The sequence below is a fragment of the Phascolarctos cinereus genome, unplaced genomic scaffold, assembly GCF_003287225.1.
Source record: "Phascolarctos cinereus isolate Bilbo 61053 unplaced genomic scaffold, phaCin_HiC Scaffold_1;HRSCAF=81, whole genome shotgun sequence".
NCBI lineage: Eukaryota > Metazoa > Chordata > Mammalia > Diprotodontia > Phascolarctidae > Phascolarctos > Phascolarctos cinereus.
The window spans coordinates 175,860,170-175,875,961 of record NW_027555514.1 but is presented as its reverse complement, the minus strand read 5'-3'; the positions used below and the strand labels follow the sequence as shown (position 1 = coordinate 175,875,961).

General features: G+C 37.6%; 1 protein-coding gene across 1 annotated transcript in view; it reads right to left on the bottom strand.

The window, feature by feature from the left end:
• Positions 1–11,315: 11,315 nt before the first annotated feature.
• The window catches only part of ABCC9 (ATP binding cassette subfamily C member 9), a 195,648-nt gene continuing 191,171 nt past the window's right edge, over positions 11,316–15,792 (bottom strand). Inside the window, 1 exon segment of the mRNA XM_020994153.2 lies at positions 11,316–13,842. Within this exon segment, the coding sequence (XP_020849812.2) occupies positions 13,705–13,842 (138 nt within the window). The 3' untranslated portion in view covers positions 11,316–13,704.

The following is a 15,792-nucleotide window of genomic DNA, read 5'->3' as shown; positions in this document are numbered from 1 at the left end:
GGTGTGTGTGTGTGTGTGTGTGTGTGTGTGTGTGTGTGTGTGTGTGTGTGTGTGTGTGTGTGTGTTGGGGTAGGGCAGAGGAGGACAGATCAGGAAAGGCATTGGTTATTAGGTGGCATTTGAACTGGGCCCTGAAGGAAGCTAAGTATTCTAAGAAGTAGAAGTAAGGAGGAAAAATATTCAAGGTATAATGGCCAGCCTGCATACACATGAGTACGTGCTGAAAAGCAAATAGGCCAGTTTGATTGGAATGTAGAATGTATGGGGGTGGGAAGGGGAATGTGATATAAGTCTGGAAAGAGAGGATAGAGTTAAATTGTGGAGGATTTTGAATGTCAGATAAGAGATTTGTATTTTATCCTAGAGGCAATAGGAATCACTGAAGTTTCTTGCATAAGGGAGTAATTTGGTTAGATTCATTGACATCTGTAGTGGCCATTAATGGAATTTAGGGCCTATGTGAAAGTCAAGAGTTGAAGATGACTCTAAGCCTGCTTGCAAACCTGGATGACTGGAAGGGTGGTAGTGCCATTACCAGAAATTGGAAATTTAGGAGAGAGGTGGGAAGATAATGAGTTCTGTTTTGCTTAATATGAGGCACCTTTGGGACCTCAAAGTGGAGATGTCCCACAGGCAGTTGGTGGTACAGAACTGGAGCTCAGGAGCAAGATGAGGGATGAATTTGGATATAGATTTGGAAGCCATCTGCACTATGGCATACGGGAAATAGAGATCACCTTGATGCCAGGAAGATCTCTGTTCATATCCGCTTCAGACAAATACTGGCTGTGTGACCCTGGGCAAAACACATAATCTCTTGGTGTTCTAAGGTGGAGGTGTCAATCACATAGCCAGCAACATTCCTTGGTATGGCCTGAGCTATATGAAAATACAATTGGGAAAATACTCAACAAAATAAATAAAAATACAGATAACATTACATTTTAAATCTAAGTTAATAAACTATGTTACAAGAATCCCGAAGTGGAAATTAGTGGTCCCACTCCTATTTGAGTTTGACACCACTACTCTAGGCAACTTTCTCACAGCCATGTATTGCGGGGGAAGTACTGATGTGCAGATAGGGAAAGTTCCCTATACCATGAAATCTCAGGTCTAGTCCTATTATGCATAGAGGAGATAACTGTTCTCATGTGAGTTGAGGAGGAGGAGACAGAAAGAGAGAGACAGAGACAGAGACAGAGACAGAGACAGAGATAGAGACACAAAGAGAGATAGACAGAGACAGAGAGACAGAAAGACAAGAGAGAGACAGAGATACAGAGACAGAGACAGAGAGGCAGGGAGAGACAGAGACAGAAAGAGAGACAGAGAGAGACAGAGAGACAGAGAGACAGAGACAGAGAGAAACTAGAGAGAAGTAGGCTCAGAACATAGCCTTGGGCTACATTCAAAGCTGGGGGAGGAGGGGATTGGTGAGCTGAATCATGATGCAACAAAGGAGATTGAGAAGAAATGATAACATAAGAGGAGAAATAAGGTTGTAGCATTATAAAAACCTAGTGGGGAAAGAAAATCTAGAAGGTGAAGGAGTAGTCAGTAGTGTCTAAATGATGATGTCTCAGAAAAAAGTAATTGGATTTAACAGATCATTTATTGATCCTTTTTTGTTTCTTTCAATAAATTATTTTCTTTTGCTCCCTAACTCACAGAATTGCAGAATTCCCATCTATAAAAAGTATCCTGACTGTTAAATATTTGACAACTAGTGATCTGACCTCTGCCTTAAGACCTCCCAGAAGGGGAAACCCACTACTCATCAAGGAAGGCCATTCCACTTTTGGCCATCTCTAATTTTCAGGAAGTTTTCACTGATGTGAAGTCTAAACTTGTCTCTGCAGCTTCCACCTATTACTTTTGGTTTGCCCCTCTGGGACCAAATAGAGTTAAGTCTAACCTCCCCTCCATGACAGCACTCGGATTGAAGGCAGTTTCCATATCCCTGCCCCACCAAGTCTTATTTTCTCCAGGCTAATCCTGACCTTCATTCAATCCTTCATCCTACTTTTCTTCCTCTGGACACTCTACAGTTTGTTGTTATACTTCTTAAACTTTGGTTCTCAGAACTGAACACAAAATTTGAGATGAAATCTGGGGACGGCAAAATACAATGAGACTTATTACTTCTCTATTTTTGGACCTACCCTCCCCCCACACACATACATTTAATGTAGCCCATTAGTTTTCTGGGCTGCTGCATCATATTTCTGAATCATATTGAGCTTTTAAACCATTACAATCCCCAGATGTTTTCCAGAACAACTTGTGAAGATCATCTTTTTTGTTCTCAGGGATACTTTACATTTATCCCCATTGAATTCATCTTATTACATTCAGCCCAATCCTCCAGTCTCTCGGGCTCTTTTTGTATCCTTATGTGAGTCTTGTATTTCATCTACTCCTTTATCCAAGTTACTGACAAAAATGTTAAAGAGCATAGGACCAAGCACAGGTCTCTATGCTTTTGAAATTCTATAGGGCCCACTCCCTCCCCTTTACTCCTCTTCTTTTTAAGCCCTCAGTTCATTGCTTTCTTTTTTTGTCTTGAAAGGCACACCCATTCTTGTGGATGCAATTATCACCTATAGGAAGGAGATGTAGAGGGAAAAACGTGGATTTGGAGTCAAAGCAAGCCATAACTGCTTTTTGTTTCAGTTTATTCATCTGTAAAATGGGGATTATAATTCCTATATTGCCTACATCACTGGACTATTTCAAGAATCAAATGAGAGAGATAATGCATATAATGTGCTCTGTAAAACATATGTAGACAGATGTTAGCTATTATTATTTAGGCTTATTTTGGGGGGGGGTTGTTTTTTGTAAAGAGCCCTTTCTGGAGTACTCTTCCAAACTTGCACCTTCACTGGCAGATTGCATCTCCATAGGAACTGTTACCTTTGGTTCTAAGGTTAATCCAGTGAGTTCTTAATCCTAGAATTATAGCTTATGCGTACCCACCGGTAGGATTCCCATTAACAGTCAGCCAGTAGATTCAACTAACACTTAATAAAATCATTTACTCAAATGACACAGCAAAAACCATAATTACAGAGCATCACCCCTCCCCCCTTGCCCCAAGAAAAACTTAATTTTCACTTTCCCATAAACACACGGAATTTGTGCTCATGGAGTCCTCATGGAGAGTAGGCACAGACCTAAAGTACAATGGGAGTGAGGCATAGGTTTAAGGAACACATATGGCCAAAGGAACTTACAATTCTGGAACAGTAGGACTTCAATGTTCCTTTTTCCACCAGAGAGTCCTCATAAACTTCACTGTGAGGTATGGCAATTGGATGGACAGATCGTTTCATTGCTAGACTGTGCCAGCTCCTCACAGGGTGTGGCATCCTGTCTGCCTGAATGGGTAAGTTTATTGCCAGGCTGAACCTGGTAGGTCATTCAGTTGAGGTCTTAGTTATGCCTCCTCCAGCCTCAAACTCGGCTGTGGGCTAGTGGGCTCTTTCAGCTGAGATGCTACTATGCCTTATAAGAAAAGGCAGAGATCCTTAGCTGGGGATTGTAAGAAGATATCAGTTCTGTGCCCCTAGGTTCTTGGTTCTGAGGTTTGTCACCCCCAGGAAAGGGATGGGAGAGGTATATAGATTCTCTTTGCAACAACACTTCCTCATTCAGACTGGGTTCTCTTAATGAGAGACTTACCCTAACTTATGTAGATTGCCCAGTACATTTCCCAAATCTTCATCATGCTGATAACATAGCAGAATCAATCAATCAAATTTATAATCACAGAGCCTCTCACTTGTGGGCAACTGATAGCATTTTAGTGATACCCATCTCATTCATTCTCATGACAAACACTGACAAATGCACTTACAGATAAATTTATCCTTTTGTTGAGAAAGGGGAAAAAATATGAAAATATTCATATATCAATAGATTCATAACCAGCTTTTCATTATTAGAAGGAACACTGTGTCTGGATCTTAAGATTCCTGTATTGTGTTTTTATACTCGATAGCAGAGGTTCTTTATCTGATGTCCACGGACCCCTAAAGGTCCATGGATAGATTCTAGGGTATCTATGCAGGTAAGATAACAAAATTGCATCTTTATTTTTACTAAGCTCTAATTGAAATTTAACATTTGTAGTAGGATCAATATCCTAACCCTTGCTCCCATGCAAGTTAGGTTCATTTTTCCTTTAAAAGTATTAAAACCATCCTTGAGACTTGATTGGCTCAGGGTACTGAAAGACTCAGTCTTGTTGACATCATTTCCTTGTCTCCTGATTTTAAAACAACCGTGAGAATCTCTAGAGACTCTCTCTGGTAGACAATGACAGACAACTTAAATAAGGGAGCTTTGTTTAGCTGAATCAGTTCTGTGTCCTCATTGCCTAAACCTGTCGAATGTCCTTTTCCTGCTAGGACTAATTAAATTTCTCTTCATTTATTGTTGAATTACCAAAAGAATCTCATTTTGTTTCAATATCAAACACAGACTATAAGTAGACTGACCTGAATCAGACTCAACCCAGAACAACATTTTCTTTAATTATGTAGGCAACAAACCAATAGTATTGGGCTTCAAGAGGCTACCAGAGGAGTCCAGGACAAACAAAGAGATTAAGAATCTCTTTCCAGAGGGAAAATTCCTCCTAAAGTTGCTTTCCACCTAGGAGAGTTATCTGTGGGTTACTGTAATGGAAAGATTTCCTCTCCCCCTAGCATTCATAGCAAGCATAGGAGCATTTACCTTATTTATATACTTTATTAAGTTGATTGTGTGTTATTTATATTCATAGTGACACTATGCAAATATTATTTAAGGAAGAAACAAGATACAATGAAAGCTAACACTATGTATATGTATGGGGGGAGGGATCTAGTTGAGTCAGGGTTAGCAACCTAATTTAATAAACACAAATTTTCAGGATTTCTGTTTATGTTCTATTTCAAAGGATAAATGTCTAAAGTAAAGAGATAAGAATACTTTTTAGAGACTCCTCTCTCTGTAGCAGATACCAGAACTGGAAAAAGGCCCAAACTACCATGAGTCAAGAGAGCAAATACCTAGAAGTAGACAGGTTGGCCTACATCCATCTGGTTCTGGTAATAGCAAAGGTCAGTGGTCTTTTACTTAATAACAACTGATAATTTGTATAAACAATTACATTCTGTAGCTCAGTCTTAGCATAGAGAAATGAGAATAATGAAGTAACATTTAACTCTATTGTGCAGTTACACTATAAGCTTTAGTTATTCATTTTAGACCTTATATAATAATAGTTTCAGAGCAGTGCCCTTAAGTAACCCATGAGTGGCATGCAGTTCTTGATAAACTGGACTAATTAGTTAGAGAATAGTGTCAATAAGACCAACGCTATAGAATCAAACTTCAAATTGAAAAATAAGCTAAGTGGTGCAATAGATAGAGTCCTGGCCCTGGAGTCAGGAAGACTCATCTTCTTGAGCTAAAATCTGACCTCAGAGTTGAGGATATGTGACCCTGGGTAAGTCACTTGACCTTATTTGCTTCAGTTTTCTCTTCTATAAAATGAGCTGAAAAAGGAAATAGCAAACTACTCCAGTGTCTTTACCAAGAAAACTTCAGATGAAGCCATGAAGAGTCAGACACGACTGAAATGACTGAACAACAAATAAAAACAAAGGTGTAAACCCTCAAGTCACAAATAGACCTCCAACCTTGATGATCATTAGGCATCATTTGTCACAAGAAGGACCCAACAAACCTGTATAGATGATGTAGTGTAATTTGCAATTTAGTCATTCATTCATTCATTCAACAAGCATTATTAAGCAGCTACAATTTCTCTGGCACAGGGCAAACTGAGGCAAAAAAAATCTAACAATTTCTTCCCTCAAGGATTTTAATTTAGATTGAGGTAAACAGCATATACACATGTAAATATTAAATTTTATACACGTATGTGTGTGTGTACAGTGAATACAAAGTAATGAGGGGAGGCACTAAGAATTGGGGAATCAGGAGAAGTTTTCTGAAAGAGATATCACTTGAACTGAGCTTGTGATTCTAAGAGGCAGAAGTGAAGAAGGAATGCATTTCAGGCTTGAGGGGTACAGAAGAGGAAGATATAATGTCATGTACTAGGAACAGCAAGTGAGCTAGGTGAATGGAACATAGAGTACGTGAAATGTGTAATGTAGGATTAATGTGTAATGAGCCTGGAAAGGCAACCTGGAACTAGATTGTGAAAGGCTTTAAATATCCAATAAAGAAGTTGGTAGTTTATTCTAGAGATAGTTGTGAGATACTGAAGATTTTTGAGCATTTATTAAGTACTAACCTGATGCCAGACACTATACTAAGTGTTGGAGATACAAAGAAAGTCAAAGACATGGTCTTTGCCCTCAAGGAGCTCACAGTCTAATACAGGAGACAAAAAACAGATAACTATATACTCACAAGATATATACAATGTAAATGGGAAGTAGTTTCACATAGAAGGAACTAGCCGTGGATGGGTAGGAGACCAGGAAAGGCAGCTTACAGAAAGTGGGAGTTGAACTGAGTTTTAAAGAAAGCCAGAGTAGGCAGGAGTCAGAAGTGAAGAGGAAGAGCATTCCAGGCATGGGAAGTAACCAATGAAAAGGCACATGGTCATGAGATGAAGTGTCACGTACAAAGAATAGCAGTTAAGACCAATGCTGCTGGATGATAGTATATGTGGAAGAGAGTAAAGTGTAAGAAGAATGGAAAAAATAACAGGTAAGGACCAGATTATGAAGGGCTTTAAAAGCCCAACAGAGGATTTTATATTGGATACTGGATGTAATAGGGAGACACTGGAATTTATTGAGTAGAGAGGTGACATGGTCAAACCTATACTCTAGGAAGATCACTTTGGCAATTGAATGCATGATGGACTGGAATGAGGAGAAACTTGAGGCAGGGACACAAACCAACAAGTATATTTCAGCAGTCCAGGTGTGAAGTAATGAAGGCCTGCACCAAAGTGCATGATTAGCAAGAATAAAATGTATGTGTGTGTGTATATCTGTGTATACATACATACACACATACACATACACACACACATATGGGAGATATTATTAAAGAAGAAGTGACAAGACTTGGCAATGGATTGGATATGTAGGGTAAATATAAGTGGAGAGATGAAGATTACACTTATGTTTTGAGCCTAGGTTACTGAGTAGATTGTAGTACATTTAATGGTAATAAGGGAATTCAGAAGAGGGTCTAGGTTGGAAGAAAAGAAGATGAGTTCTGTTGGGAAGATAATTTTGGCAGATATGTAGAAGGCAGATTGTATATGTAGAAGACAGATTGTAGAAAAGAATTTGGAAGTTATAAGACTAATTAGGATTACACTGGTCTATGTGAGAGGTGATAAAGTCCTAAAGGAGGGTGGTAGATGTGTGGATAGAAAAAGGATTTGAGAGATACTATGGAAGTGGAATCATCAGGTCTTGGCAACTTATTGTATAGTGAAGATCAGTGAGAATGTGTGAAACATCAAATACTATTCTGAGGTTGCATACCTGGATGACTAGAAAAATAATAAGGCCCTCAATAGAAATAGAGAAATAAAAAAGTAAGGAGAAAGATAATGAGATCAGTCTTGAATATGTTGAGTTTTGGCAGGCAGCTGTGATGTGGGATGGGAACTCAGGGGAAATGAGAGCTGTATTTCTGAATTTGGAAATTGCAAAAAGATGATAACGAAACCCACAGAAGTTGATGAAAGTATGAGAAGACACAGAAGGAAAAAAAACCCTGGATAAGTTTCAGTATGAGTCAATGGTGTGATACCAACCCTTAAAAGTGAGTTACAGAAGACGATACAGCAAAGAGATTGAGGAGCAGTTACATAGATAGAAAGAGAACCAGGAGGAAACAGCAGCAGCACAAAAGCCTAGGAAAGTATGCAAGGGGAGAGGGCAATCAACAGAATTAAAACAACAACAACCGGTAGGGAGTTCAAGAAAGATTAGAAAAGAGAAAAGGTCATTGGATTTAATAATTAACAGATAATTGATGATATGAATCATTGGTTCACTTGGGTGATGCAGTCGGGAACAAGATTGTAAGAGGTTAAAAGTGATTTGGAGGTGATGAAGTAGAACCACATACAGGGTTGTTGTGGGATTTTTTTTTTTAAGTTTGGCTTAAGGAGAAAGAGATAGAGAAGAGATACAGGATAATAGCTTGAGGAAATGCCAATGGCATCCTTACAAGGATGGAAGAGACCTGGACATGTTTGCAGGTGTTGGGGAAGAAACCAATATATAAGGAGAGGTTGAAACCCTGTGTGTGTGTGTGTGTGTGTGTGTGTGTGTGTGTGTGTGTGTGTATGACAGAGGGGTGGGGATGATCCAATGTTCAGGGTCCTAGAGAGAAGGCACAAATACAGTGATTGGTCTTGGCAAGAAGGGGCAATTATTCTAGCATCTGAACAAAAGGATAGAGAGGGACTTGAATGGGAGGAGAGGGAAATTATGAAGGTGATTTTGGGGGGAAATTTGAGATAACTTGAAGAATAATTTGATGTCAAGGAAAAAAAAAAGAGAAGTAATCAAACTGAAGGAGAAGGACTGGTAAGCAGGACCTGTGGAAGAGAAAGACTCAAGGAGAAAGTAGTTGGTAAGCAAGGTTAAAATAAAACAAAGTGATGAAACAAAATAAGAAGTTAGTGAGATAGTAAGGAAGATGGTTGTGACTGTCAAATGTCTAAGGCAAAAGAGACTGTCATGGTGTTGATGAGAAGCTACGAAGGTGAGTTGTAAGCACCTTTAGACAATTTGAAGGACAAAGATTAAGGATCTCATTCTACTTTTTAATCTGCCCATGTTTTAGTCTTTTTGGTTTGGTAGGTGCTTGGAAAGATCTAGATTTGACAGGAGAACGGCCTTTTGGCCTAGATTTCTCTAAAATCTGTCTTAGAATTCTACCCGTGGAAAGACAGAAGGATGAGGAGAGAAGCAAAAGTAGTTCAATTAGTGTTGGAGGGAGCACTGTCCTAACCACTTTCTCATGCAAGTTGGGCTAATTTTTCCTTAAAGGGTATTGAGACTATCCTTGAAAATTGTTTGCCTCAGTATTCTAAAGGTTTAGGCTGTTGACATCATTTCCTTGTTGCCCAAGTACAAATCAGCCTAAAGGATCTTCAGACATGCCTTCTGATGCTTAATTAGTGGAAAATAATAGGTAGCTAAAGCAAAGGAGCTTCATTTAGCTGAATCAACTCAAGGTATCCTCAATGCCTACCCTTGCTAAATAATCTTCTTTTGGTTTAGTAAGTCTCCTTTTGTTAATTATTGAATGATCTCTAAGTGTCCCATTTTGTTCCAGTATTCAGCCTGAGCTCACAGGGTACCAGCCAGAGTAAAGAGCACTCCAACAACCAGTATCTATGATAGCAAGGATACTGTAAGACCTCAGGGTCACAGTCATTCAGTTGGTTCCCAATAGCCAGGACTGAAGTTCCTGCTATAGAGAGTTTTTCCAATTCTGACAATAGCTATCAGCAATGTCTACTGACAAGACAATTGAACATGATAGAAAGATGTGTCTACGTGGTTTCTATGTATTACAACAACAGGCATAATGATGTTGCTGAGTAAACACCTGCAATTCACCTTAATCAAGGGCTATTACAGCAATTGATATATTACTACCCATCACAGTACTAAAACTATTAACTTAAAAATATAATACAAAATAACTGATAAAAGATTAGGATAGAACCAGAAAATCAAGTTTAAAAATCCTGAAAAACAGAGTGAACACTCTATTTGATTTGAAAAGTAATGAAATGCATTGCTGTCACCATTGCATTTAGTAGAATCTTCCTCCAAAATCTATGCAGAAAAAAATTAATGAAGTGAATAGCTCTGAAAAGAGACCAATCCAAGCAAAACAGTCCAAGCAAAGCCATGTATTCTCTCAACAGCTAGAATAATGGTAAATCACCAATAATTCATAATCTTTTGAAAGCTAGCAATATTCTAAATGACAGAGTAATCACTCCTATAAATAAAGAATATTTTACCATGTAAAAGAAGAGTGGCATATGGACACATCTTTTGAAAAGAGATAACTTTTTAACATCACAGGTGAAGAAATTGCATCTGAGAACTCAAATGGGTTACCCATAGTCACACAGCTAGTGGTAGAATCTAGTTTCCTTACATAATTCATTATCTTCCCATTATGTCATGCTTCTTTCATATTTAATGGATTCAGAGAGTCAAATGATACCCAAACTGGAATTCATAATTTCAGTAGGTGACTGGCAAATGATTGTTGAACTGGAGGAATAATTTGACTTGTAAAAGGAAATCTAGAGAAAACATACTTCTTTGAGAATTTCTTTTTATAACCATAAACCAGTTATATTTAACATAGATATATAAACTTGTGATTTTTGGTTTTTACCAATATCAAAGAAAATTATAGCTGTGGATGATTTTTTCACTTAAATATATATGTATATGGTTGTATTTATATTTAGAAAAAAGTTTTATTCTTTTCCTTTAAGAACTCACTTGTTTAAGAGATAATGTAACAAAATAAATTACTAATCCAACTAAATAAGACAAAAATCAATTTTATCCATTCATGGTAGTTTTGTAAATTCAAGTTCAATGATTAACAATTATGGGTGATGTTGACAGCCATTATATTAATTTAACTTCAAACTGATTTTGTGGTAATTGTATTAGCACTTTGTGGTATGGTGTCTTATATTTTCAGAGGGAATTACTGTGTGCCATTACATTTTGTATCACAGACAGTAATACAGGTTTCTAGACTAAAAATTCCATGAGTATAGGAATTATGTCTTCAATAACCTTTGTATTTCTCCATTGCCCCTAACAGTGCTCTTCACATAATACATACAATAAATATTTGTTGAACAAATGCATACCACTCTGTCCTTTCTTAGAAGGTACATCCTGGAAGAAAGAGACATTGCCAGGAAGCCAAGAAGTGAACAAAATCAGCTCTGATAAAGAGTGGTTCGGTGAAACTTTTGTGTAGCTAGTAGATTTTTGGGAAATATTTACAAAGCTGGATTATAGGTGGTCAATTTGATTCTATTCAGCCTTTAGGAATGCGAAAAAGGAAAGTCACTTAACCCTGTTTGCCTCAGTTCCTCATCTGTAAAATGAGCTGGACAAGAAAATGGCTAACCACTCCAATATCTTTGCCAACCCCATGAAAAGTCAGACAAATGCTTAAGAATTATCAATAAGAGAAACAGTTATCTCTGTATTAGATGTGTACACAATTACACAAGAAAACTTTTGACTGACAGAAAGCCTATTTAAATCAGGTTTTATTATATTTCATTTTATGCTTTTAGGTTTCAACAATAGAAAAACATTATGCAGGTAGCTAAAGTGTGAAGACATTTTTATACACTTTTAACATACTCATTAAAATGAGATTTGGACAAGATGAGCCAAAGACAAAGTTCTGTCAGCATTATTAGACATTTCTATATAGAATAAAAAAAAATTCCACTTAGACTGAACACAAATAACTATGGCAAATAATGTTTAACAAATATTTTTGAATTTTGAATATACTGACACTCTAGAGAATTTCAATGTTCTGAGTCCCAAATGGAAGACTATGATGTAGTCTATATATTTAGAGCACTTCTTTGCTGAAGAGAAGTAAACAAAAGAGGACCAATGAGGTTTTGTTCCTGGCAGATATACACAATAAGGGCAGGGATGTAGACTAGGGATGGGGAGTGATGGCTTTAGCTCCTTCGATTAGTTTTTGTTCCTACCCTAATTTCACTGGCATGCCAAAGTGGGAATGAAGCTCATCTCAGTACATAGGCCTCCATACAGTACCTGGTTTTTGTTTGTTTTTTTTCTAGCAGAATCCCTAAAGCGGATCTTAGGGACACAAGCTCACAGTTAGAAAGGTAACAGGAGTTAGAAGTCATTTATTAACCCTAAGTCAGACAGTTGTTTGATACCAAAGACTTTGAATCAACCTCAGATGTAAATAATAAAAATGATAGACCATTTCAGTTTGAAGTATTGTGTTAGCTTTTATTGGCTGCTGCTAATCTGTCTGTTTTGGTTCACAATCAGCCACAGATTGTGCATGAATAGAAATATAGCTTACTCTGTCAGGAAGAAGCCATCTAGACATTCCATTTCAGGCTAGGATAGTAGTAAACAGTGGGTAGCCTTGAAGAGTCTAGGTTGTTGAAACCCAGAAGACGGTAGAAGATAATAACTTGATGAACAACACAACACACCCACCAGAGACAGCTTGAAAGTGAAAATATGATGTCCAGCACAGAGACATGACACCTAGCAGAGAGCCGTGTAATAACATCACCAGATGACTTCTGTACTCTTCAGTGTTGGAAGTGTTCAGTTGTCCCAGCTCTGCATGTGTCCCTGACATCTGGATCCTTATTAGTGTGATCTCCATGCAAGATTCCTAGCCATGTATGTATGTGTGTCACTACCAACACCTGCTTTTTGCAGGTGTGGCACACCTGTAGAAGAACATACCCTATGTGTACTTAAGAGAACTTGTTCTTGTCTCACTTTGTTTGATTAAATGTCTTTTATTTTAAGCTAATGTGGTGTCTGCCTATCTGTAAAATTAACCACATCAATGGAGAGTAATGAGCTACGTCTTTAAGTGCATACCCACAAAATGCTTCAAATCTAAGGTAGTGCTCTGGGGCTCACAGGTGAGAGGGTATAACATGTAGAGTACGCAACCTGTCTATCACTAGATGAATAAGGATTTCTTTTTACCCTAGTTAACATTTGAACCTGTGACTTCTAGTTATATAAGGTAAAATTCACTTGTCTAACAAACATTTATTAAACATTTGCTAAGTGTGAAGAATTATTCTAGGTGCTATAGGGGATATGAAGATGCCTAACCTCAAGAAACTTACAGTATTGAAGAAGAAAGTATTATTGGTGTATTAAACTCTCTTCTTGCTAATTGTAGATGGATTGAAGATTGAATATTGTTTTTCAAATCCTTCAGTAGTTTGAATAAGAATTGCTAAATTAGAGTGTGATTTAGTATTTACTACAGGTTTGATGACTTATTTCTAACAGGACAAAACAAGAGATAAGAGACTTAAGACTAGAACTATTCATATAGGTCTAAGGATTGTAGTAAAAGTACAACATATAGAGTGAATTCTTTTTTTCTCCCTCACTCTTCTGAAGACATCAATAACAATGTATGACTGCTTTGTGATCAGTGTTTATGAAAATACATTAATACAAATAAAATGGTTATATTGCTGAGCATCCACTGCAAATAACTACAAACCTTGAGGTTAGATCAAAGCATGACTTTGTAACCCTACCCTCCTAAGTATCCTAACCATTCTAATATAATCTGCCATTCTCAGAGTTAAGGCCCTCTGATCATTGCTATATTGACAGTGAAACAACAAGAAGTAATTAATATCTGGGAGAAACATAAAAACATTAGGAAAACTAGCGCTGGGAACATGTGTATGCTCTTTGGTGAAGTGATATTTTTTATTTTCAAGATGTCATTCATATGGGAAGGACTCTTCCAAAGCTACAAATTCAGAAAAGCTAAAATGACACTTCTTCCCAGAGACTAGAAAAGATATTCCATTAAACAGACAACAGTTGTAACATTTTGTTTTAACGATGTAAATCGTATTCAGACACCCTTTCACATGTCTGCCCGAACAAAAGAAGCAAATACACCATCTTCCTGCGCCAAGAGGCTTTCTGGGGTGTCGTATTCTAAAATATTCCCTCGCCTCATCACAATGACCAGGTCTGCTGTCAGGATAGTGTGAACGCGATGCTGTGTGGGGAGAAGACAAATCCAATATATTATCATTAAAATCTTTCATGAGCATAAATTTAAAGTTTAAATGAAATATTTTAGGCAGATTATAAAAAAACATTCATTATTCTTGGGATATAAGTGAAAAAATGCAGAAGGTACATTAACTTTTTCATACAATGAGGTACCATTTACTTGCAGGTTTCTAAATCCTGGCTACTATGGGCTAGAGATATAAAGAAGCCAGAATTTGACTTAGATTAAGACATAAAATCTCTACAGCTTGCTGCAGCTTGTCTTTATAATGGTGTGCTAGAAAATTGGGTGAACTAGTTCTATAGCTATTTATTGACTGACTGACTGAATGAATGAATGATTCTTATGAGGAGCTGTGGCAGATAACGTTCAGAGGTCTAAATAGGAATTCTGAGGTCCAGGGTGGAAGGTTACCTTAGCATGGTAAAACTGTTCTGGGACAGGGAGCAGTCTGTTCCCCAGAGCACAGGTCTACACCCCATGACAAAAATGGTGCCTCTCTACAACTTCCCTTCTGGGAAAGAGGCAGGTGAGGAGAAGGCAGCTATACATATATGTGGGGGAAGGTGAACAATGGAGAAGGGAAGAATGCTCAAGAAGAGTGCCACTTAGGACAGAGGAAGCAAAATAGTATAAAGTGTGGGGTCGGCAGATTGAAGGCCTGCTCTGAGGAGCATACATTGGCAACCCAAGGTAGAGCTCCAGAAATCTCACTCTGGCCACAGTCCGGTCGGTGTTATTCTACTGTATAATATTGTATCTCACCTACTCTCCTTATCTAGATCCAGCTGACACCTGTGGGCCATGTCACCATTTAAAGTACTGTGGTAAGCTAATGAATACCAGGAAGAGACTTTTGAGGGCATTACCTGCATGCAGTTGGAGTACCTTGTTTGAAGCAATATGATTGTTAGACAATAGTATCATTAGAAAATCTCACCTTTCCCAATCTTTTGACTCCCTCACAAAGACTAGTGTGGTGGTGGTGGTGATATTTGTTAGTGGTGCATGTAGGATTAACCCTCTCCATCTTATAATTAACCAAACTCTGAAGGGGGCCTTACTACATATGCATCTGTAATTCTATACCTCGAAATACAATTAGGCCACCAGTATTTCTTAATGTCTTCTTCTAGTGCCCTTACTACCTCAACCCTCAAAACTTTTTCGGGGCCTCCCAGCAATGAAAAGTTTGTTGGGGGTATTTCCAATATCTAAGTGTGATACCATAGTTGTCCCCCAGAAAACAGATTATACTGCTATGGAATGTGACAGGAATTAGAAATTGTTCATCAATTTTTTAAAAATCTATGCATTGATAGTACTATCATAAACTGTATTAGCTTTGAATATACACAACCATAGTATATTTTAAAAGTGGCACCCTTGGGGAGGAGGGGAGGGAGGGAGTTGCTTTCCCTTTTATGAGGACTTTTCTTTGAATAAGGTCAGCCCCTCTTGTCTGTGTCAAAAATAGACTTAATGGGCTGTGTAAGATTTACTGTAAACTTTTGTACACTTTAATCAAAAACTCAACTAAACTAAACCCTAATTCTTCCACTTGCCTAGCAATTGATATTAAAAAAATAATTCAACCATTCACTGAGAGAAACAAGTAGGCCTCCAAATCCATAAATAGACTGTCATAAACATTGGCTTGCTACACTAAAATTGTGTTTATACAAAAAATAAAGAACAAAAAGCTAGAAACTTTGGCCAAAGAAGCAAATGTGGCTTAGTTTCATCTGATTAATCCAAATTATTATTATTCTCATTTTTATAAAATGCTGTCAGTAGTAATAATGTTGACGAAAGTCTTAATTCTTTTCCAGGGAATTAATCTAATTACCAATGGAAATAATCCATTTTAATACGTGATTTAACATTTAATACTTTAGTATTTGAGAGTTACTGGTTAGAAAAAAGTCCTTC